The sequence below is a fragment of the Borostomias antarcticus genome (assembly GCF_949987555.1).
Source record: "Borostomias antarcticus genome assembly, chromosome: 32".
In the NCBI taxonomy this organism is placed as follows: domain Eukaryota; kingdom Metazoa; phylum Chordata; class Actinopteri; order Stomiiformes; family Stomiidae; genus Borostomias; species Borostomias antarcticus.
In genome coordinates, this window is record NC_140265.1 from 1,786,564 (window position 1) to 1,810,819 (window position 24,256).

The 24,256-nt window shown below is 44.7% G+C and overlaps 1 protein-coding gene across 1 annotated transcript in view; it reads right to left on the bottom strand.

Moving 5' to 3' along the window:
• mgat5 (alpha-1,6-mannosylglycoprotein 6-beta-N-acetylglucosaminyltransferase) overlaps positions 1–23,960 on the bottom strand; it is a 72,190-nt gene extending 48,230 nt beyond the window's left edge. Inside the window, exons 1-4 of the mRNA XM_084460415.1 lie at positions 23,711–23,960; positions 22,536–22,705; positions 19,814–19,948; positions 8,420–8,553 (exon numbers count right to left, since the gene is read on the bottom strand). Of these exons, the coding sequence (XP_084316541.1) occupies positions 8,420–8,553; positions 19,814–19,948; positions 22,536–22,705; positions 23,711–23,902 (631 nt within the window). The 5' untranslated portion in view covers positions 23,903–23,960. The remainder of the gene's footprint in view (positions 1–8,419; positions 8,554–19,813; positions 19,949–22,535; positions 22,706–23,710) is intronic.
• Positions 23,961–24,256: the final 296 nt, after the last annotated feature.

Genomic DNA, 24,256 nt, shown 5'->3' on the forward strand with positions numbered 1-24,256 from the left:
TCAGTATCGATACCCAGCCGTAGTACGTCTGTTGATATGTTGCATAACTTGGCAGTCATGTAATTAAAGGAGTAGTAAAGGGAAAATGCATGTTTAGCCCTATCTTAAGTTTACTTATGATCATATACAATGGTTCAGATCAAAATATTGACAAAGATAGCATTTGCGAAAAAGTTGATAATTGCTGTGGATGGGCATCTTGAAAAATCGTTCAAAAACATGTTAAACTCTCGCTTTCAAAGACAAGAAGCTCACCGAGGGTGTAATTGGGGTCTGTTGGTGTTCTGACATCAAATTCGCTGCAAAGTATGAATCCTGTAGGGTTTTATTGATCATTTTATGAAATCCATTGACTTGTATTGAAGCGACCGTTGTACAGTAGATGTGTAGATTAATCCGCAGAGGGGATTCAGGAAGCGGAACTACTTAGGGTAGCTATTGTTATTGTTTATGTTGGTAGGTTACCTAGTTTGCGGAGGTTTACACACGTATGTGCTGCGACTAAATAGTTCTATGCTAAATATTTTAAAAAGCCTTTCAAGATGAACTAATCTTACTTTATGGCGAATTATATTTCAGAACGCCAACTAACACCTAGGTGAGTTTCTTGTCTTTGAAATCGAGAGTTTAACATGTTTTTGAATGATTTTCAAGATGCCCATCCACATCCTTTGTATGACCAAAACGGTGGTTTTGTTTTATCAACTTTCTCGAAAATGCTATCTTTGTCAACGTTTTGATCTGAACCATTGTATATGATCATAAGAAACCTTAAAACAGGGCTAAACATGCATTTTCCCTTTACTACTCCTTTAAGGTTACATCAAAAAAAAAAAAAAAGGTTTTAGTAACACTAACCGAATTGATATTGAATTGAATCGAATCGAATTGTGATAATCGATTCTGAACCTTGTGAATCAGAATCGATTCTTGAAATTCGAATCGATACCCAGCCCTAGTCAAAGATAGGGATGGATATTGATTGATCGATTCCGATTCCATTTTCGATTCTGCTTATCGATCCGATTCCTTATCGATTCTCATTGGGCAAAAGAGTACAAACAGGTTTATTAACATTATTAATTAATTTTCTTATATATATATATATACATATATAGACATTGAACATGCCAATTACAGTGCTGTTTTTTTTAGGTGTAGGCTATTCACCTTGACCTAAAAATAAAACTGACATAAACAAATCAGTATTTTTTTCTATAGAAAAAGATAAATAAAACATGAATTATTCTGTTGAATTTTAAATCCAATAACAGTCTAACATGTTTCTAGTAGAAATTACAATGCTCCTTCCATTTAAAAAGGGTATATGAGCTGAGCTGACAAAAATAAAACTAGCAGCGTCAACTGGCAACAAATACAATCAAGTGAAGTCCAATTGGAACTGAGTAGGTCTGCAACCATCAACTGTATGGAGAATTAACAATTCGACTACTTCTACAAGAAGTAGCCTCTGACCAAGACCGACCACCAGCCTGACTCTGAACGTCATCATCTAAATTACATGGATGGAAATGGAGATTATTCATATAGTGAAAGCTGGTTTACACAATTAAACAAATGGCACTAACACAATAGACAGGGACTCTGGAGGAGTTTACCTTCGACTACACTAACGTTAGCTGCGCTGCTGTCGTCACTCCGGAGCGCATCAAAAACGGGACATTCCTGCAAAGTTATTGCATGCTGTGTGGCCAAATGTTTTTGCATATTTGTAGTATTTCCCCCCTTTGATGATATACTTTTTTTTTTCAAGCATTGCAAGTGGCCGTGTTGTCATCTTGTCGCGTGAAATGTAACCACACTTTCGAATGTTTATGCCTAGACGACCTGTTGCTGGCTTCTTCTACCGCGGTCTAATAAAACAAAACAAGGCATCGTGCGTGCGACGTCATCGCGCATGTGCAGCAACGACAGGAATCGATGGCTGAATCGTTAAGGATTTTGGCTAACGATTCCAAGGAATCGATTCACTGGGGACCGGTTCTCAACAAGAACCGGTTTTCGATGCGCATCCCTAGTCAAAGACAGTCCTGTTTTTCTAATTTCATTACTAAACTCAACTTTATTTGTACCCGAGGGGCTACTGGTTCTGCGGCAAGCAGACAAAACAATACAGTCGTGGATACACTAGGGCTCTCAACAATTATTCAACATATATTCGATTATTAGGTATCATATAATTTTGCATAGAAAATGACGCATACAATGGAACCACTTCTAACCACAAGAGGGCGCTCGCTGCCTATTGTCATGAACAAGAACCAACAGAACTTTCGTGTCCGTCTGTGTTCACAGGATTCAAGTATTCAACTAACGTTAATACCCAGTCAACACCCAGTCGACGTGGGTGACATTTAGTGCAAACAGGGTCCTGTAATCAGGCCTATATCCTAGCCAACTGAAAACAAAACAAGAGGAATAGCCTATAGTGCTCTGGTCCCCTTGCTTGCGTGCTTGTTTACAATGTTGCCTGCCGGCTTCCAGTAAGATGTGCTCGGATTTTAAGGAAGTAAGGTATTTCCTCACCGCCTAGATATATAGATACTGTAGATGCAGTGGTTTTGCAGATTTTTGGCCATGTTGAAAAGATTGAATACTAACTTAACGTGTTTTGGCATGATTAGAAGATGGGTGGGATTCGGGAGGCTGTGGGATGTGTGCTGCTTTCCGGTAGCCTACTAATCAAATGTACATTTTGAAGATCGATTATGCATTTTTTCCCCTAGTCGAAGTTCGAGTATTTACTTGACAGCCCTAGGACACACTATACAGATAAAAACATACAAAGGCTAAACAGAACAAACAACAAACACGAGGGACTGGCTGCTGCATGAGCTGCTTTACACCCACAATGCCAAGGCCAGAGGAGACAGGACCTGAAACGTGTATGACTAGAAGAATTATCTATTCCCCTGAATAACGTACTGTAAGTCTAGACATGAACGAGTCTGCATGCGAAAGGCTCCTGTGAAACAAGCAGGAGACGGAGGAAGACAAGTGGACTGTAGAGGCTTTTGTGTGAGTTTACAACTTCCTCCAGGTTCACAGCTTCACCAGACTGGCTGAACCAACACTGAGGTTTATGTGTTTGTTAGACCCTGCAGATGACCCCCCCCACACACACATACACACACACACCCTGTCCCCAGTCCCCCCCAGCAGTAACGGATACAAGCCTGTGAATGGTAACGAGCTGAACCCCAGGCCAGGATCAACATATCTAGTTGGTGCCGTGTTGGTCTAAATGTCCTCAGTTCCATTTTAAATAAAGCAGGTGCAAGGAAACCCCAAACGGGGGCCCTTTGCATTTCTTGTTGCAGGGACACAGATATAAATGTAGGGTAAGATAGGGTAGAGGTGGACGTAACCCGAGCCGCTCGCTAAAGGCGAAAAACGGTTAATCACTATCAGTGCGCAAAAACGGTTAATCTCCGTTTTTTTGGCGACTCTTTGGTCAGGTCTGCTTAACATTCTCTCATCTTTTACTTCGTACATGTAATATACTCGGACTTGCTGGCATGGAGCAAAGTCGGTCATAACTGAGCAGAAAATACCTCGGTAAAGTTCTAGATGAAGTTGGAAACCATGATATCTTTGACTATGGTGTTGAGACGCTGTCCACACAAAGCACTGCCGCACACAGATGAGCAGGGAACAGGAGGGAAGCAGTCTGATGGGAACAACGACGTTTCGCTTCAGTGCCACTGAAAAGGACTGTGAGCTCACCAGGAGGAGAGGGAGGGGGAACTCCTACACTACAAATCCATTTCACAACAGGTCACATGGCGGACTGAAACCAAACATCCACTCATTTTCACGGGAAAGAAACAGAATACAGAGGTGACTCAAGAAAGGGCTGATATTTTTCCTTGAGGGCTGACTGTTGGAACGTGGCGTTTACGGGTCAAAGATAGGGCTGGGTTAAAAAAAATCAATTAATCGATTCTGAATCGAATCAAATGATCGATTCATGAATCCCAAAATCAATCTTTCATTAAATGAATGAATGAATAAATGAAGGAATGAATAGTTCATTAATTCATTCAATGATTCATTTTTGGAAATCAGTATCGATACCCAGCTGTAGTAGGTCTGTTGATATGTTGCATAACTTGGCAGTCATGTAATTAAAGGAGTAGTAAAGGGAAAATGCATGCTTAGCCCTATCTTAAGTTTACTTATGATCATATACAATGGTTCAGATCAAAATATTGACAAAGATAGCATTTTCGAAAAAGTTGATAATTGCTGTGGATGGGCATCTTGAAAAAGCGTTCAAAAACATGTTAAACTCTCGCTTTCAAAGACAAGAAGCTCACCGAGGGGGTAATTGGGGTCTGTTGGTGTTCTGACATCAAATTCACCGCAAAGTATGAATCCTGTAGGGTTTTATTGATCATTTTATGAAATCCATTGACTTGTATTGAAGCGACCGTTGTACAGTAGATGTGTAGATCAATCCGCAGAGGGGATTCAGGAAGCGGAACTACTTAGGATAGCTATTGTTATTGTTTATGTTGGTAGGTTACCTAGTTTGCGGAGGTTTACACACGTATGTGCTGCGACTAAATAGTTCTATGCTAAATATTTTAAAAAGCCTTTCAAGATGAACTAGAATCTTACTTTATGGCGAATTATATGTCAGAACGCCAACTAACACCTAGGTGAGTTTCTTGTCTTTGAAATCGAGAGTTTAACATGTTTTTGAATGATTTTTCAAGATGCCCATCCACATCCTTTGTATGACCAAAACGGTGGTTTTGTTTTATCAACTTTCTCGAAAAATGCTATCTTTGTCAACGTTTTGATCTGAACCATTGTATATGATCATAAGAAACCTTAAGACAGGGCTAAACATGCATTTTCTCTTTACTACTCCTTTAAGGTTACAGCTAAAAAAAACAAAACAGGTTTTTATAACACTAACCGAATTGATATTGAATTGAATCGAATCGAATTGTGATAATCGATTCTGAACCTTGTGAATCAGAATCGATTCTTGAAATTCGAATCGATACCCAGCCCTAGTCAAAGATAGGGATGGATATTGATTGATCGATTCCGATTCCATTTTCGATTCTGCTTATCGATCCGATTCCTTATCGATTCTCATTGGGCAAAAGAGTACAAACAGGTTTATTAACATTATTAATTAATTTTCTTATATATATATATATACATATATAGACATTGAACATGGCAATTACAGTGCTGTTTTTTTTAGGTGTAGGCTATTCACCTTGACCTAAAAATAAAACTGACATAAACAAATCAGTATTTTTTTCTATAGAAAAAGATAAATAAAACATGAATTATTCTGTTGAATTTTAAATCCAATAACAGTCTAACATGTTACTAGTAGAAATTACAATGCTCCTTCCATTTAAAAAGGGTATATGAGCTGAGCTGACAAAAATAAAACTAGCAGCGTCAACTGGCAACAAATACAATCAAGTGAAGTCCAAATGGAACTGAGTAGGTCTGCAACCCTCAACTGTATGAAGAACTAACAATTCGACTACTTCTACAAGAAGTAGCCTCTGACCAAGACCGACCACCAGCCTGACTCTGAACGTCATCATCTAAATTACATGGATGGAAATGGAGATTATTCATATAGTGAAAGCTGGTTTACACAATTAAACAAATGGCACTAACACAATAGACAGGGACTCTGGAGAAGTTTACCTTCGACTACACTAACGTTAGCTGCGCTGCTGTCGTCACTCCGGAGCGCATCAAAAACGGGACATTCCTGCAAAGTTATTGCATGCTGTGTGGCCAAATGTTTTTGGATATTTGTAGTATTTCCCCCCTTTGATGATATACTTTTTTTTTTTCAAGCATTGCAAGTGGCCGTGTTGTCATCTTGTCGCGTGAAATGTAACCACACTTTCGAATGTTTATGCCTAGACGACCTGTTGCTGGCTTCTTCTACCCCGGTCTAATAAAACAAAACAAGGCATCGTGCGTGCGACGTCATCGCACATGTGTAGCAACGACAGGAATCGATGGCTGAATCGTTAAGGATTTTGGCTAACGATTCCAAGGAATCGATTCACTGGGGACCGGTTCTCAACAAGAACCGGTTTTCGATGCGCATCCCTAGTCAAAGACAGTCCTTTTTTTCTAATTTCATTACTAAACTCAACTTTATTTGTACCCGAGGAGCTACTGGTTCTGCGGAAAGCAGACAAAACAATACAGTCGTGGATACACTAGGGCTGTCAACTGAGCTCAACAATTATTCAACATATATTCGATTATTAGGTATCATATAATTTTGCATAGAAAATGACGCATACAATGGAACCACTTCTAACCACAAGAGGGCGCTCGCTGCCTATTGTCATGAACAAGAACCAACAGAACTTTCGTGTCCGTCTGTGTTCACAGGATTCAAGTATTCAACTAACGTTAATACCCAGTCAACACCCAGTCGACGTGGGTGACATTTAGTGCAAACAGGGTCCTGTAATCAGGCCTATATCCTAGCCAACTGAAAACAAAACAAGAGGAATAGCCTATAGTGCTCTGGTCCCCTTGCTTGCGTGCTTGTTTACAATGTTGCCTGCCGGCTTCCAGTAAGATGTGCTGGGATTTTAAGGAAGTAAGGTATTTCCTCACCGCCTAGATATATAGATACTGTAGATGCAGTGGTTTTGCAGATTTTTGGCCATGTTGAAAAGATTGAATACTAACTTAACGTGTTTTGGCATGATTAGAGGATGGGTGGGATTCGGGAGGCTGTGGGATGTGTGCTGCTTTCCGGTAGCCTACTAATCAAATGTACATTTTGAAGATCGATTATGCATTTTTTCCCCTAGTCGAAGTTCGAGTATTTACTTGACAGCCCTAGGACACACTATACAGATAAAAACATACAAAGGCTAAACAGAACAAACAACAAACACGAGGGACTGGCTGCTGCATGAGCTGCTTTACACCCACAATGCCAAGGCCAGAGGAGACGGGACCTGAAACGTGTATGACTAGAAGTATTATCTATTCCCCTGAATAACGTACTGTAAGTCTAGACATGAACGAGTCTGCATGCGAAAGGCTCCTGTGAAACAAGCAGGAGACGGAGGAAGACAAGTGGACTGTAGAGGCTTTTGTGTGAGTTTACAACTTCCTCCAGGTTCACAGCTTCACCAGACTGGCTGAACCAACACTGAGGTTTATGTGTTTGTTAGGCCCTGCAGATGATCCCCCCCCCCACACACACACACATACACACACACACCCTGTCCCCAGTCCCCCCCAGCAGTAACGGATACAAGCCTGTGAATGGTAACGAGCTGAACCCGAGGCCAGGATCAACATATCTAGTTGTTGCCGTGTTGGTCTAAATGTCCTCAGTTCCATTTTAAATAAAGCAGGTGCAAGGAAACCCCAAACGCCACCCGAGGAAACATGCTCAAATATTCATGACATCAAGGATGTTAGGTTCCGCTGATCTTATATAAGAGTGATTATGAGCTGCGGTGACCGGCTTCCCCTCCAGGCTGAGAAGAGAAGTTAAGTTTCGTCCGACACACGATGCGAGGCGGAGAAGGTGCGTCTCCCTCCTCGGGCTGTAGTTAACGTTACAAAAAAATGGGCAGAGGGGCGGAGCCAACTCCTGCCTTTCAAATCCAGCTGCATCTGAACATATTTCATCGGAAGTGTATAGTCGGGACTAAGTGAACAACTCCTCCAGTCCAGGAAAGAAGAAACGGAGCACGGGCACGGTGTGTTTGAACACCGGATGAGACCAACATACGCCTGCTGCACTGCAGATATCATCTAATCCTGGCAGCAGTGCTGGACTGGCCTTCCTGTAAAAGGCAGGGAGACTTATGAGAATGTCAGACTCTACGCTGGGCACGAAGCGCCTATTCAGCTGCCGGGGGCAAAGACATATTACTGAATGGGCCTACCGGGCCCAGGCCCAGGGGCCCAAGACCTCAGGGGGCCCTTTGCATTTCTTGTTGCAGGGACACAGATATAAATGTAGGGTAAGATAGGGTAGGACGTAACCCGAGCCGCTCGCTGAAGGCTAATACCCCAGGGAGTCTGCTCCCTCTTCACCTCAGAGAGCCCTCACCTCCCCAACTTCTCTTCACCCTCCCCAGCTCCCCTCTCCTCTCCCAGGCACCTCTCCTCCCTCCCTAACCCCTCTCCTCCTCTCTCAAGCTGCTCTCCTCTCTCCCTATCCCCTCTCCTCCTCTCCCAGGCTCCCTCTTCACTCTCCCTCTCTTCTTTCCCATATCCCATCCCCTCTCATCCCTTCCTCAATTCTCTCCTCCCCTCCTCAACTCTCTCCTCCCTTCCTCAACCCTCTCCTCCCTCCCTAGCTCCTCTTCCCTGAGCCCCCCCCCCCCCCACTGCCCCCCAGCTCCTGGGCGTGACTTACGGAACATGGTGTTGAACTGCTGGGGGTTGAGGTTCCATTTGCCCCAGGGGGTCTTGTGGCCCTTGGACTGGGCGTAGTGGGCGTGGTTGAACTCCGGCTCCGTGCCGAAAGAATCCAGCACCCGCAGCATACACCTGCAAAACACACACACACACCACAGAGCAACCTTTAAACACACAGTAGGCAACAATGCGCGAGGCGCTATTTACGCACATCCACAAGAAACCACGGGTCAGGATACAGTTTCAATGTACCCTTATGCTGGGCTCACGCTGCAGGATATTTGGGTCGATTTATCCCCGATTCACCCCTCCCGACAGTCACAGGAGAAATCTGGTCTGGAACGTTGATTTGTACCGATGTTCGGCCCAGATAATCTTGTAATGTGAGGGGTTCACAGATCTTAAACCTCCTGATCGGCTTGTAGACCCATCGGGGTGGCTCCGATAATATCATGTTTGATATTAAGACTAATATGTCACTACTTTAGAAGCGAGACCAGTGGTTCATTGCTTCCTTGGGCACGATAATATCCTGTAGTGTGATGATGAGCCGTTATTTTAAAATCGTGTAGTGTGCACTTGTTTGAGATTCGCGAGAAGAACGTCTGTTAACATTCTCCTTATGTTCGTGATGCAACCCGATTTCGAAATCGGTTAGGATTGTAAATATCCTGTAGTGTGAGCCTGGCATTACAGTCAAAAACATAAGTTAAACTCCATTTGTCTGTCCCAGAGAGAGGACCCAGCCGTGCTTCATACTCTGTTAATGACTGGACTGGAACAGAAAAGGTTACACCAGATGACTAATTAGAGGACCAGGGAAGAAGAATGTCTCTCTAAGGTAATAACACACTTGTGACCTTTACTGTCTGCCATCTTCCCTCCCTCTCTCTCTCTCTTGCTCTCTATCTCTCTCCGCTGCTCTCTCCCAATCTCTCGCACTCTCTCTCACTGTTCATCTGTTCAGACAAGATGACGTTTAGATCTAAAAACCAATTAATAGTTCCCTTTCCCCCTCCATAGTTTTCCCCTGTATTGCCATCCAAACGGGCAGTCTCATCATCTCTGACTCATCCCCATGAGTACCATCACTAATGAGTATTAATCCCAGTGTCACCGAGCCACCGTCTGGCCGCCGTCCAGCCCAGAGCGAGGGCACCGCAGGGCGGTCAGACGCTCTGCCGACGGCTGCTCCGGCCATGGAGCTTTCCAGAAACAAAGCCGGTGAACAGATTCATGAACAGAGGACTCTCAAGGCCGGAGAGACTAGAATCGCTTTTGCCAGCGAAATGTCTTTGTTTCAGAGAGAGGAGGTTTGAGTATCGTCCGGGGTGTCTCCATGACCCAGAGCCAGCCCAGAGGGCCGCTGTGTTGCGGCAGCATCCGTCTTTAAAGGGACGCTTTACTTGTGATGGATGATTTCAGTTCATGGTCGATACTGAGAGAAATACACAAAGACATTATCATTCAGCTGGGCGGGGGAGAGGAGACCAGGGGAACTTATTTGAGTCCATCCCCCAACGGAGACGCCAGAGGCCGTGACCTTTACGGACAGCCAGTCCCCGCAGAGGTAACGCTGGTCTAATTACTGACCAGCCATGAAAACGGGCAAGGTGTTTACCGCAGCTACCGTGCCGAGCTCGTTTCTGGTGTCAACGCCGCCGCTGACCTGAACAGCAGTCGTTTTCCTCCCCTCGCCGCAAGAAATGGGGACAATTACACCCGTTTTAAGCTCAGGAGAGGACGGTCATGCAGACCCATTGCCAGGGCTCAGTCTTTATTATTATTAGGTGGGCTAGCTTGCAGAAGCTAACCCAACTTGTGATATTCTCACTATTTCTTGCTTTATTATTATTCTCCCCATTTTTGTCTCCTTTATAACTTCTTCATACTTTGTGCTACAAACTTCATTCAAACTTTGAAATGTTCACAATGTTTAGCTCTTTAATGGATGTATTAAGATTTTTGATTTTTTTTTTTTATAGATTTTTTGAGATTTAACTTTAAAAACTATTTTTTGTCCCATTGAAACTGCTTGAAACTGCTTTTGGAATGTTCAGAAACTTGTGGTGGCAGCAGTTGCTTTGAAAATATTCACACATTTTGTAAACTGCTGGCACTCCTACAGTTTTGAACGCTCACACACACATTATATATCAAAATGTTCACACAACTGTGCTGATTCGTACAATGCAAGTATCTAAGCTGTGTGACTTATAGTTTTCGCTGTATGACGATTTGTTCGGCAACTGGGCTCCTCATTCCTCATGCTTTTTAAAAATGTGTGTGCATGTGCAGCCTCTCTTAAAGGTACAGGCACCCTTTTATAACTAATGTAATAGCACAGAACTCAGCCAAAGTGAAATAGAGACACATGATCTTCACTGGTGGGGGCCGGTGGGTAGCCCGGAGAGGAGTACACCGTCCCTGACCAAATGGGGCGGAGCCTCACCACCACGCCACTATTTACACTACAGAACCCACTTTTCAGCCCCTGAGTGGGCTAGAGACACACAGTCTTCAATGGTGGATGCATGGAAATTGCCCGGAGGTCACTGTACTGTCCCTGACTAGCTGTGACTCAAGGGGGCGGAGCCTAACCAGCACGCCACTATCCACGCCACGGGACCCACAACTCAGCCCCTGAGTGGGCTAGAGACACACGGTCTTCACCGGTGCGGGCGGGTAGGTGGTGTCCAGGAATTTACATCCAAACACCTTAAACCACACCTTAAACCCCCCAGTTTCAGTCTAATGTAAAACACCAACTCTCCCCCTTTTGTAATTGTAAACACACTCTGCATAGCTCTGCCTCGCTCTTTTGTCCAAGTCAGAAAGGCCACACCTTGTCCTTCCTGCCCTGACTCAGACCTTTGTCTCTATTCAAAGCCATATTCAAAGTGAGTTTCATCCCACATTCCTTCCTTTCACTGTGTGATATCCGTCCCCTCACGATGACGCATAGACAACTCAGCCAATGAAATCCTAGAAAGACTTACCTGTGTTCTGACTGAATATAAGCCAGGCCAGAAGTGACTGACTTCACTTCTCTGACAAACCACCTTTGTTTGCGTTGTTCAGGAAGTCCTTGTGCAAGTATTTGATTTCATTCAATAAACCAGACTCAACCTTTTGAACGTATCTTGGTAAATCTTTGGACAAGACAAGTCTAAAATAACTATCACAGTTTGGCGACGGGGATGGGATTACTGCCTGCGTTTGCTTCGGGATTCCAGTGGATAGGCCTGATCGGCAGACGTGTCGGTCCATATGGGCTTGGAAAATCAATTTTCTCTCTTGCGCCAGAGCGCTAGCCGAGATTATTTCCTCAGTTCTGCCACTGGATTCCTGAGGCTCACAGGTACGTTTAAACGAACCCTCTTATGGTTCTGAGTTTGTATTTGCCTTGATTTGGTTCAGTTGTGTTGGTCTGGATTGGTGAAAACAGGAACCCCAGCGTGGGTATTTAGTCCTACCGAGGGTAGGGCGAGCATGGTTGATGTTTCGTTTCCAGAACGATACCAACTAGCTTAAGCCTCATTGTTGATGTTTCGTTTTCAGAACGATACCAACTAGCTTAAGCCCCGTTGTTGATGTTCGTGTTAGCACGATTGCCGACTAGCTTCGAAGTGATTGTTGATGTTCGTTGAAGAACGATTACCAACGAGATGGTAGCTACGGGAGTGATTGAGAGTTTTTGCAATCCGCGTTTCTTGGAGAAACGTTTTCCCATTTGTTCCCGGGTGACTTGGTAAACCTAACGAGCGTTAGTTTTCACCAAGTGGCTGTACAATTTGGTAGGATCTAAACGGAAGGTTTAGCCTGGACCAAATTGCTAGTGCAGCCGAGCATGCTTGTTGTTTGTAACGTGGGCCTTTGTTTTCGTCTTGTTCGTCTTATGTGTTCACTGTTTGAGCCTCGGCTCTTGATTATTGTTTGTTATGCGCGCCATGGATCCAGGTAAAGTATTGTTTTGTACCCTTTTTAGACTGTTAAAATTCTGCTAGATTCCCAGTAGGCTAGCTAACTGGTTGCCTAGGAGACGCAGGAAAGCTCTCGCGGTGTTCTGCCATTGAGCCAGAAGAGAACAAAGCACTTCGCTGACTAGGTGAGTACTAAGCGAATTTAATGTGTCTTAATGTGTGTTTCTTTCGAAATTGTATTCTTTCCCGCCGTGAGTTAACCATAAGTTTTCCTTTCGTTGCTATTTTGGGGTTTTTAGGCTGCGTCGTGATTATTTGGGATTTGTTTCTTTAAATTTCCCCGCGCACAACCAAAGACCACATCCGGGTCATACATGCAACATTTTGGGATCACCACTAGGTGTCCCTGTAACACTAGTTATTAAGATATGCTAGAGGATGTAAAGAATTCTACTGCAAACGTCTAGCCTGATGTGATTATTGCACTGAAGCATATTTCTGCGAGCGTTTGTGGGAGATTTCGTTATGTGCTAAAGCATTTTCGATTTCTTACATCCACATCTGACATTTTAGTGTTAAATTCTAAGATTCGGGCTCAGCTAGAGGGTTAAGGGAAAAGTAGAGTTAATTCTCTAGACTGGTCTGTTTTTAAGATTTGGGAGAGTAGACAAGAGAGTTTCTTTTTAGGTCAGGAAGGAAAGATAAGGAGATTCAGCAAACAGTCTCTCCACCATTTCCCCAGCAGAATAACTCTGATTTAAAATTAGATTCCCCCCTTGACTTGTTGCGCCATTAGCCACGCCCCTTCTTTCTACGAGGTATTTGTCCGAACAGGTCCGGAAGGAAGAGCCTCCGATTTTGAAGTCGAGCGCCACCTGCTGGATTTCCCTTGAACAACCCATAAGGGTGATTTTAAACTAGCCAAGATAGAGTTTTAATTTTTAAGGTAAATAAACAGGATAAAATAGATGTAGAGCGAACTCAAAAGTCTGACAGGGTTGAATAGGTGTTTGATTTCAGGAGTTTTGTTTCAATAGTCAATGAATGGCCATAAGCTGTTCGTTTTATGCATTTCTACTGTATGAATTTTCATTCATATAATGATAATGTGTTTTTTGAGGAGCTGGCATTAGGCCTTCTCCTCTGCTATTGAACCCAGTCTGTGTTTGAGTCTTATTTTTCAGGTGTTATGGACCCTGGGCGGCAGGTCTTTGAGGAGCCTGGATCATGCCTTCCTGGGGACATTGGAACCTGCTGTTGGTCTGTTTAACTGTTGTTTGTTTTGTCTCTCTTTCTGATATGTAGCTTAAGACATAAGGGTTGTGCATAATAGTGGGGGGAATAGATAAGGGTTGCTAGTGTCTTAATCTGAATGCAGCATCTCATAACCCAATTATATTTTTTAAATGGTTATGTTAAATATCTCATGTTTATAGTTTGAGGCACATTCATCGGGCCTGAGTTTTTTTCTGAGTGTTTTTTTACAGACAACTGTCGTTCCGGGAGTGATGGGTGAATGCCGAACCAGGAGACGGGCACGTACACCGGAGGTTACTGGCCTGTTTCCCTACAGATGGGCGATCTGGGGTTCGTGAGATGCAGACCAACGCCATGTCACCTACTCACTGTGAGCGACAGATAAGTATGAAACGGAGAAGAGACCATTTTGTCCGAAGCAGTGCCCAAATACTCTGTCCTCAAATGCAGAAGAGGGAGGGTTTTAGATATACAAATTTTAGCTATACAAATGAAGCTTTGATGGAGTTTTTTGATTAGTTAATTGTAAATGAAGCCAGTTCATTTTAGTGTCATTTTCTTTGACCCATCTCTATTTTTATCCTGACTTCAGGAAATTTTTGCTTTCACCCTTAGAGGGTGTTGTTTTGTTGAGACGAGGATATGGGTTATTTTCTTTTCATAAAATCGCAAGAGAACTGCTAGAGCCAAATCCAATTGCCTTGATCATGACTGGGGACTGGGCGTGTTGAAGTCATTCTAACACTGCCCCTGATGTCACTGTAGGCTACTGCAGACTGGCTCTAAATGACACTTGAACAGTCACCCTGTTTAAGTTTTCCTGACAGAATAACAACATTTTTTCCCCAAAAGCAGGAGCTTGCGCTTAACCATGTTTCTGAGTATCTCCTACAGACTGTTGAATAACCGTTCCTGACCAAAGAAGGGAACAGGGAGACCAGACCAGAGGACTCTCTTTTGCTCTTCTGTTTTGTCTCTGTTTGTCTCTCTCATCTGTGGATCCACAGACGGAGCACTTCATCAGCCTGTGCTGGAGGCGGGAGCGCCGAGGTGAGCCCTCCAGCAGCACGACCCGGGCCGGCCCTAAGTGGAGCAGTACAGGGATGGACCGGGTTCAGTTCAAGAGCCTGTACGTGCTGCTGGCGCCCTGGCTGTGTGGTGTCCCACCGCACCTTCACCCTGCTGAACCAAGACAGGGACTCTCTCCTCACCCTCCGAGAGCTCGCTGCAAAAGCTGCGGCTGTCTCTGCTTCCTCCCCTGTGCTTTCTATGCTCTCTCTACCATCCACAGACCCTGACAAGATTCCTCCACTGTCCCCGGCAGACAATTCTGACCTACAAGCATCTGCTCCACCTGCGGAGAAAAAGAAATGAAGGACTAAGTGCACATTTCCACCACCAAACTAACCTGTATCTAGGGCCTAATGCAAACCTGTACTACCTCGTTCATGTTTTCATTATGCTTTCAAACTAGCCCACGGGCCAGATCATGTTTCAAAAACAGGGGTGGCAGAAGATGTTAACAGATGTCTCCAACAGAGTGAGGACCGCCATTTCCTGAGGCTAAGGAGGGGTTCCTGCATCACATCTCTCCTGGGGATTGGGTCCTGGTCCACGACCACAGACGAAGGAGCTGGAACTCGCCGAGGTGGCTCGGGCCGTACCAGTTTCTACTCATCACGCAGACAGCGATCTGAGAGGACTTCGTTGGACCCATGCAAGCCATTGCCGACGGGTCCAAGCAGCAGAGGACGGTCCACCAGGGGATCGCAAACACCAGGAGATCAGAATGCAGCTGAACCAGAGGGCTCAGAGGCCAAAACCATGGGCCATCACACTGTCCTCTCCTCTGACGAGGAATCGGAGGAAAAATGACCTTGCTGGTCACCTCCTCACAAGATGCACCACACACGCACACACACCTGCACACACTGCAACTAACATTGAACATAACTGATTTCAAACAACGCGACATTGAAGTTGCGAACTAGAAGAGAAGACGCCTTGCATTCCCCAATGACATTCTATTGCCCAAAAGAGAAGTGTCACCTAAATGACTGTTGGGATACACTGTGAACAAGAGTGACCTTGACAGTCACCGCCCACTCTCCTCTCCTCTGATGAGCAATCGGAGACTGACCTTGCCGGTCACCTCCTCACAAGAATGAATGAACTTTGAAATAATCTGAAAAATATCATATTTGTTTACAAGAATTGCAATGGTTGAAACATGAGTTGATAAATAAGTTTGGGTTTTTCCTCTAAATTGACCAAGAGGTTTTTTGCCCCTCTTACACTGGTAACCATTTTATCTTTTTTTTGCCTTGTTAAATCAAGTTTGTTTTTTGGTGAATGGTTGTCCACTCTTAGACTATAAATAGTATATAATCATGTCATTTTTTTTTTTATCTTGTTTCCTGTCAAATTTCTGAAGCAAGGGGTTTTGGTGCGTGATTTTGCACGTGGAAAGAAAATAATAAAAAAAAAAAAAAGAGAATTTTTTTTTTTTTTTTTTTGCTCCACCTAGTGGAGAGATTATTTCCTTTCCACATGTATAGCATAGCTGACTGTTTACACTGTGTTTGGATTTTATATTTTATTTTTGTGTGCCTGTTCAGGCACAAATGAGGGATTGTCCAGGAATTTACATCCAAACACCTTAAACCACACCTTAAACCCCCCAGTTTCAGTCTAATGTAAAACACCAACTCTCCCCCTTTTGTAATTGTAAACACACTCTGCATAGCTCTGCCTCGCTCTTTTGTCCAAGTCAGAAAGGCCACACCTTGTCCTTCCTGCCCTGACTCAGACCTTTGTCTCTATTCAAAGCCATATTCAAAGTGAGTTTCATCCCACATTCCTTCCTTTCACTGTGTGATATCCGTCCCCTCACGATGACGCATAGACAACTCAGCCAATGAAATCCTAGAAAGACTTACCTGTGTTCTGACTGAATATAAGCCAGGCCAGAAGTGACTGACTTCACTTCTCTGACAAACCACCTTTGTTTGCGTTGTTCAGGAAGTCCTTGTGCAAGTATTTGATTTCATTCAATAAACCAGACTCAACCTTTTGAACGTATCTTGGTAAATCTTTGGACAAGACAAGTCTAAAATAACTATCACAGTGGCACAGAGAGGGGTACACTGTCCCTGACCAGCTCTGACCTGAGGGGGCGGAGTCTCACCACCACGCCACTGTCCACACCACAGACCCCACAACTCAGTCCCTGAGTGGGCTAGAGACGCACGGTCTTCGCCGGTGGGTGCATGGAGATTGCCTGGTCCATAGTAGTTCTAGCAGTAGCTGTTAGATACAGCTGCAGCAGCTAGCCCACCTCACATTTTCTCCAGGAAATGTACTTTCTAGTTATTTTTGATAATCCAATATGCTATTGTATCCGTGCAGTATTCGTGCAGCACTGACACGCATACTAATTGGGCTATACTGAGGTCTCATACTAAACAAATTGGTCTCAGATAGATAGATTTAATGTACCGATGTAGGATAGGCCTAATATTATTAGAATGCAGCAAGTTACATTATAACGTAGGAAGGCAAAGTAGGTGCAATGCAGACATTCACTAACTAATTGGGGGCACTTACAAGGCTTGGTCGACCTAATTTAGGCCAAAAAAATATTTGAATGCAAGTTACATTATAGCCTAACCTGGAGAGGCAAAGTTGGCACATCAAATGTAGATATTCACTGATTGGATAATAATCGGTAGCAATCAGGTGCACTTCCAAGACCTTGTCAACAATTGGCTTAGAAAATGAATATTTGTCAAGGATAGCCTATAGGCTACATGGCTACATGACTAAAATGGGGAGACAGAGTGGCACGCTATCAGTGCACTTGCAAATTATAATTTACAGTATGACGATGTGATCATCACATTAAACCATCCCTCAACAGCATATACGACCAGCCAGTCATCCTCATCATGTAACATGTTATGCACGAAGCACATTAAATATATAACCGTGCAAGCAGCCTACATCTCTCCAATTGAAAAAGCACCACGGCAGATGCTGACGCAAATACAGCAGGCGAAAACTACAGTAGCAGCTTAGTGCAAAGCTGCCGTAGCCTACACTCTTTAAACACACACACACACAGAGACACACACACACACACACACACACACACTGAACCTACTGTACGCGCTCTCGTTCTCCCCCTGGCTCGGTAAAGTTGAAGGCGGTATTTCTCAGTGTTGAATCTTCTCGTCAAAATGTCCTTAACACTCATCCTTGAAATAAGCTGAGCCTCGCGTTTTTGCAAAGGCCTGGGTCTACTACGCCGATGCTCTGAGCGAACCAAGTGTTGAAAAGTAGCTTTTAAAACATCGCGGTTAGAACTGCAGTATCCGTTTTGCAGGCGGAATCTGATTATTCAACATTAGAGTAGTTTTTGGAGACTAGCGATTTAAGCCATTTTCTAATATCCATTGTTAATAGGCCTACGCTGTAACCTAGGCTACTAGCAATAGCGATCCTACTCCTGAGTCCTGCGAAAATCTCGGCTCGCTCGCTAGACAACAAATAGCGCCTTAACCTTAACTGCTGTGGAAACTTCCCTTTTCAGGCTCAAGAGAGAGGTTGTTGCTAGAACAAACAAAATTAAAAACACACCATTGTTTCTCTGTTTAATGTCTTTTCCCCCCCATTTTCTGTGCGCCAGTTGGGGGGGCACTAGCAGTTTTGTGGGCGGGTCTTAGCGACGGGTCTGCGGCCACGGCAGTGAAAAACACATCAGTCAGTGGGACTCAAGACAGCAGCCATATCGTGTGCCCTCGAGAAAAGACGAACTGGGCGTTTGGTCGGCATCAGCTGTGTACTACAGAGACTGAAGAGAGACGGCTCAAACAGGATAAGACGTTGCCATTCTCCTATCTGTGACCAGACCAATTAGAGTGTGGACGAGATTAGGACAGTTGTACGAAAGGGAAGCCTGTTATTCTACAGGTGCACACAGGCTGTGAATGTAGCTCAGCCGTTACAGGCTACGGAGGAGAATGTGAGGGCTAGTTCCTTCATTCCGCGGCGAGGGGAGTCTTGGATGGCGTGAGGATACGACTGAGCCGTCAGCCGGAGAGCACCTACCTGTCGCCCGGCAGGGCCTTGTTGAGTGACTGAATAGCAGCGCCGAGCAGCGGTATGCACCCTGGACGCCCCCCTCTGAGACCTCTCTAACGAGATCCTCTCTGAGATGGCAGGCCTAAAGGACACGTCTCAACGAGCGACTATCAGACCAGGAATGAGCACTGAAGATGCCAGCTGGCTCTTCCATTACCACCACACCACGCCGCCGCTGCCACCAGTCTGAAGCAAGGTTATTATAGTTAACGAAAACTAACTAAAAAACTAAAACTAGGTGTGAAAAAACATTTTAGTTAACTGAAATAAAAATAAAAACTACACGTTACAAAAAAATGATAACTAACTAAAACTGTATTGTGTGTTTACAAAACTAACTAAAATAAACTAAAATTATTGAGAAAATGTCCTTAGTTTTAGTCTTTTTCATTTCATACATAAGCCTAGTATTTTGGGTGGATATGAAATCTATCCTCCATGTTCTTTAGCTGTGTCCCTGCGCAGAAGTAACCTGACGTGGTCCAGAAGGCTTGTTTCACACGGAGTGAAACAACGTGAGCTTGTGAGATCAGGATGGTCTCACGAGGCTAGCGCAGAAGAAGAAAACCCGAAAACTAATACTGAAACTAATAAAAACTAAACTAAAACTAAGCATTTTCCAAAAATAAAAACTAAACTAAACTAGCAAACCTGCTTTAAAACTAATCAAAACTAAACTGAAATTTAAAACAAAAAGTTAAAACGATATAAAAATAAAAACTAATGACAAAAGCAAAACTATTATAACCTTGGTCTGAAGGCAGAGGCCATTTCCCCCTGGAGCAAATGGAAGAGGAGTCACTCTAAACCTGGAGCTGGAGGTAAACAAAACCTGGCGACCTGCAAGGAAAAAAACCTCACGACCATTAGCGAGGTATAAGTGTTGGGTTCCTCTCCCAACACTACCCTTTCTATCCCTACCCTTTCTATCACTACCCTTTCTCTCCAGACGGGTCTTTTCCCCCGAAGGTGTGTGAAAACAATAATGTCCACCAGCCATAATGATGAATGAAGCAGGAGGAAGTGCATGGAGCGCAAGGAAGCAAGGAAGAACAACACTAAGGACCTACTGGTAGTGGACCCAGGAAGGACCCAGGGTCTTCTTGAACTGGGTCAGGCCCACGATGTCGATGTAGATGAGCTCCACCACCTTGTCGCCCTGGGTGGGACAGCTGGACTTGTTCCCCATCACCCTCCTCATGATCCTGGGCAGGAGACCGGAGAACACAGCCAGGGCTCAGGAGAGGCACAGAGCTCAAGTCCTGTCCTCACACGGTGCATAAGAATAACTCGAAATGCAAAACACAAAAGTAGAATCGCAAGCCATAGGGGTGTAATGCGTGGCTGATATTGGGTATTCAAAGCCATGCCAAATGTCCGTGCAGGAAAATCCTGTGGGCTTTGCTGAAGCCTTATCCAAACAGACATGATGATGACGTTGAGTGTTAATAACGGTGGGAACCAGAGAGCGGTATGTATACCAGGTACGGTTCCCTCTAGGTTCCCTCTACCTGTCTGCCGGGGTGCTGTAGCACACAGGAACCGGCAGCAAACAGGAACTGAATGCTTCACTAAACTAATCTCATGCAAATGCTGGGAAAGGAACATGAGAAAGCTTCAGTAAACAGCATGCTATTCAACTATAGAGAGATATAAAGCTTAATAATCCTGGGGGAGGAATTCAGGAGTTACAGCAGCATAAAAAAAGACAAGTACAGAATAAAAACAAGAATCAAGAGCTCATGAATAAACAGACAAACAAGCATACCATACATAGTTCACACAACAACAGTGCACGAATGATAAATGTGAATAATACAAATTATAAGAACTATAAAAACTACAATAAAAGCGAACTATACAATTGTACAAGTATAAAATATATACTAGCTAGGGATGAAACGGTTACTGGTTTCACAGTAAAAATGAATTATCATTAATACTGTTTGATTACCGCTCTTTGAAAGCAAGGTAAAAACTGTCCAATGTCAACTTGGATTTGTAGTTGCTTTGCGAGTATGGCGGAAGGCAGAGCTGCAGCGATTTTTCCACCTTCTTAGATGATGAAGTCGGACGTTAACTAGCGTATGGGGACTTGGATGGAATGGATGGAAATGTCATGATTTGTCTTTATTTGTCTAATAGCTTGTGTCACTAATGTAAACCGAAGCTTTCAGTGTGACCTATTCTTGGAAAACTCTACAGTTGTTCTGCCGCTGAAGTAGTGCTTTAGTTTTACTTTCATTTTTGTTTCGAAAGAAGAGAGGCATTCTATCAATGGAGGAAAAGTGTGTGTGTGTGTGTGTGTGGGAGTGAGTGTGTGAGATTTCAGTGTGTATCAATACATTTTCAGCATATTTTAACAATACTGTGATAATACTGATAAACGTGGTAATTTTGGACACTATGATGGGCTGCAGAGGCCTCATGCCTATAGAACTTGAGATTCGGGGTTGTTTTTGTTTTGTTTTTTACATTTCTGTTATTGTTTGTTTACTATTACATTTTACAATGCGGAGCTATGATTATTTTCTCTACTGAGCTGAATGTATTATTAATTCTGTCATAGACCACCTCGAAAAGCCACCATAACCTCTTTCAAAAAGCCAAACACCCTCTTTCCCGGTGGATTTGGTTTCTTCCAAATCAACACTGGACCTGGAAGCCCCCCCCCCCTCACCTCGTCTCAGATAAACACGTTTTCATGGTCGGTTGTCCTTAACTGATGAACAGGTCCTCCAAATTTTAGGCTATTCAGTATATCAGATTAAATATACTTCAGTATACAGTATATAATTCGGACCAATTCCAAGTGAGTACAAAAAGTAGCTTTGTTTTCCCTTACTTTTATTTTGAAAGTCCTTGAAAGAACGCTACCGGTAAGTTTAATTTCACACTGCTCGAGTGGCAACTGGTAGTGTGCTGTGTCCTGATTTGAAACTGCAAAAATGCACAAAAAATACACTAAAATGTTGCACGCGCCATCTTGTGCCCCCTCGTTTTTTGGGGTTGCATGACGCCCTGTTATGCATGTAGCCTAACTCCAGTACTTCCTGAAATTAGACATGCTTCTCTATTTCCTGTCCTACACTATTGGATGAAGTGATTAATCAGGTGATTAATTATCAGGCACACCTGAATAATAATTTCATCCAATAGTGTACGAAAGGAAATAGAGAAACATGTCTTATTTCAAGTACTGGAGTTGTGCATATAGCACATTGTGATACGAAATGTTCATACCATTTAGGGCTGCACAATCAATCGTGAATTAATCGAAATCGCGATTATAATCCCGCGGCCAGATTGGGCGAACTGGGCGGCGCGAATTTTCTCGCCGCGCCCGGTGTGAACACAGCATTAGCGCTAAGAAGGGTTTCGGGAAACGTGGCCATTTTCTTTTATCATAACCGCGCAGCCCTAATACCGTATTATCTCTAATACTAGCACACCGAGACCACTGCTGCTGATGTTTCACTGTGATTGCATCATGAAACTTTCCTTCATGGTGTAGGCCGTCTAGAGTTTTTGAGGAATTATCACTGGGCAGAGTGTGTGGCGTGTGTGTGTGTGTGTGTGTGTGTGGGGGGGGGGGGGGGTCGGGGGTGCTGTGTGTGCAAGGGGACGGCTGGTGTGTGTGTAAGGTAAAGGCGGTGTGCGTGCGTGCATGTGTGTGTGTGCGTGCATATGTGTGTGTGTGTGTGTGTGCGTGAGGGATCATCTGGTGTGCGTGTGTTGAGGTCAAGGCGGTGTGTGTGTGTGTGTGTGTGTGGGGGGGGGTCAAGCACTCACTCCTTGAGCTCGGCCAGGGAGGCAGAGATGCGCACGTCGTGTCCCAGCAGGTAAAGGGCGGTGATGACGTCACTCCACTGGACCAGCTCACCCAGCGGGCCGCCGCTGAAGGCGTTCTCCGCTATCTTAAACCCCGACTCCTTAGTCAGCAGGCCCAGGTGCACCAGGATCTGAGAGAGGAGAGGGGAGAGGAGGAGGAGGAGGCGGAGGCGGAAAGGAGGAGGAGAGGAGGAGGAGGAGAAGGAGAGGAGGAGGAGGAAAGAAGGAGGGGAGGAGGAGGAAAGAAGGAGGGGAGGAGGAGGAGGAAAGGAGGAGGAGAGGAGGAAGAGAAGGAGAGGAGGAGGAGGAGAAGGAGAGGAGGAGGAGGAAAGAAGGAGGGGAGGAGGAGGAGGAGGAGGAAAGGAGGAGGAGAGGAGGAGGAGGAGAAGGAGAGGAGGAGGAAAGAAGGAGGGGAGGAGGAGGAGGAGGAGGAAAGGAGGAGGAGACGGAGGAGGGGGTGGAAAGGAGGAGAGGAGGAGGAGGAAGAGGAGGTGGAGGAGGAGGAGGAGGGAGAGACAAATCCATTTCAATTAGGGTTGCCGGAGACATCCATGTTTCAAAGATATTTACGGTATGAGATACAACGCTATCGTATTATAAATACCACGGCCTCCAAAATGGGTTCAATAGGAGAAAAGTGCTCCGTAATACTCAGAATTATCTCATGGATCGTTTTCTTAATGATTTTCCAAAAGAGGACATGATATTACCCCCACCACACCTCAGCCTGGACAGTCCCCCCCCCCCTGGACACTAGCCCCGCCCTGTGACTGGTCTGTCCATCAAGAGCAGGGTGAGGAGGACAGAGTGAGCGGATGATTCCCGCGCCGGAAGACCAGGTATCACCAGAGCCCACATAATTGATCACGTTGCGCCAGGTATATAACGGGATCGTCCATTATTGATCACGGAACCAGGTATAGTTCGCCGCCACAATGGATTTTCCTTGTTCCTCTTTTCTCACTTCTAAATTCACAACGTGGCACTGAGGCCTTTCTCATGTCTCTGACCCTGAGACGGAGCAGTGTGGACAGGGTGTGTACTTCTGTGTGCGTGTGTGTGAGAGAGAGTGAGTGTGTGTGTGAGAGAGAGAGACAGACGGACAGAGAGAGAAAGTGTGTGAGCCGCAGACCTACCTTCTTCCTCTTGCGCTTGGCCAGGTCCTGCTTGGTGGCGAGGGAGTGGACGGCGCTGACCCAGGGCTCCGCCATGCGCTTGATCCTCAGCATCATCCAGCGGAACTCCTCCCGCCGCGACATCATCCGGTACAGCTCGTCCAAGCTGGTCCGGATCTCCGTCTGAGGATGCGCCGGCGCGCGCACGCACATACACACACACACCACACACACACACACACACACACACACACCCCCCCACACACACACACACACACACACACACACGCGTCCTGAAACCGCTCATCCTCCCCTTTAAAAGACGGCAGTCAGGTCCCGGCAGGATTAAGCGAAGTCTCCGGCGAACCCTCGAAGGGCTGCCAACCGCCATTTTACTAACATGAAAACATGGGCTCTTATATGAAAACATGGGCTCTTATATGAAAAACATGGGCTCTTATATGAAAACATGGGCTCTTATATGAAAACATGGGCTCTTATATGAAAACATGGGCTCTTATATGAAAAACATGGGCTCTTATCGGAGGCTGCGTCTGGTGACCCAAA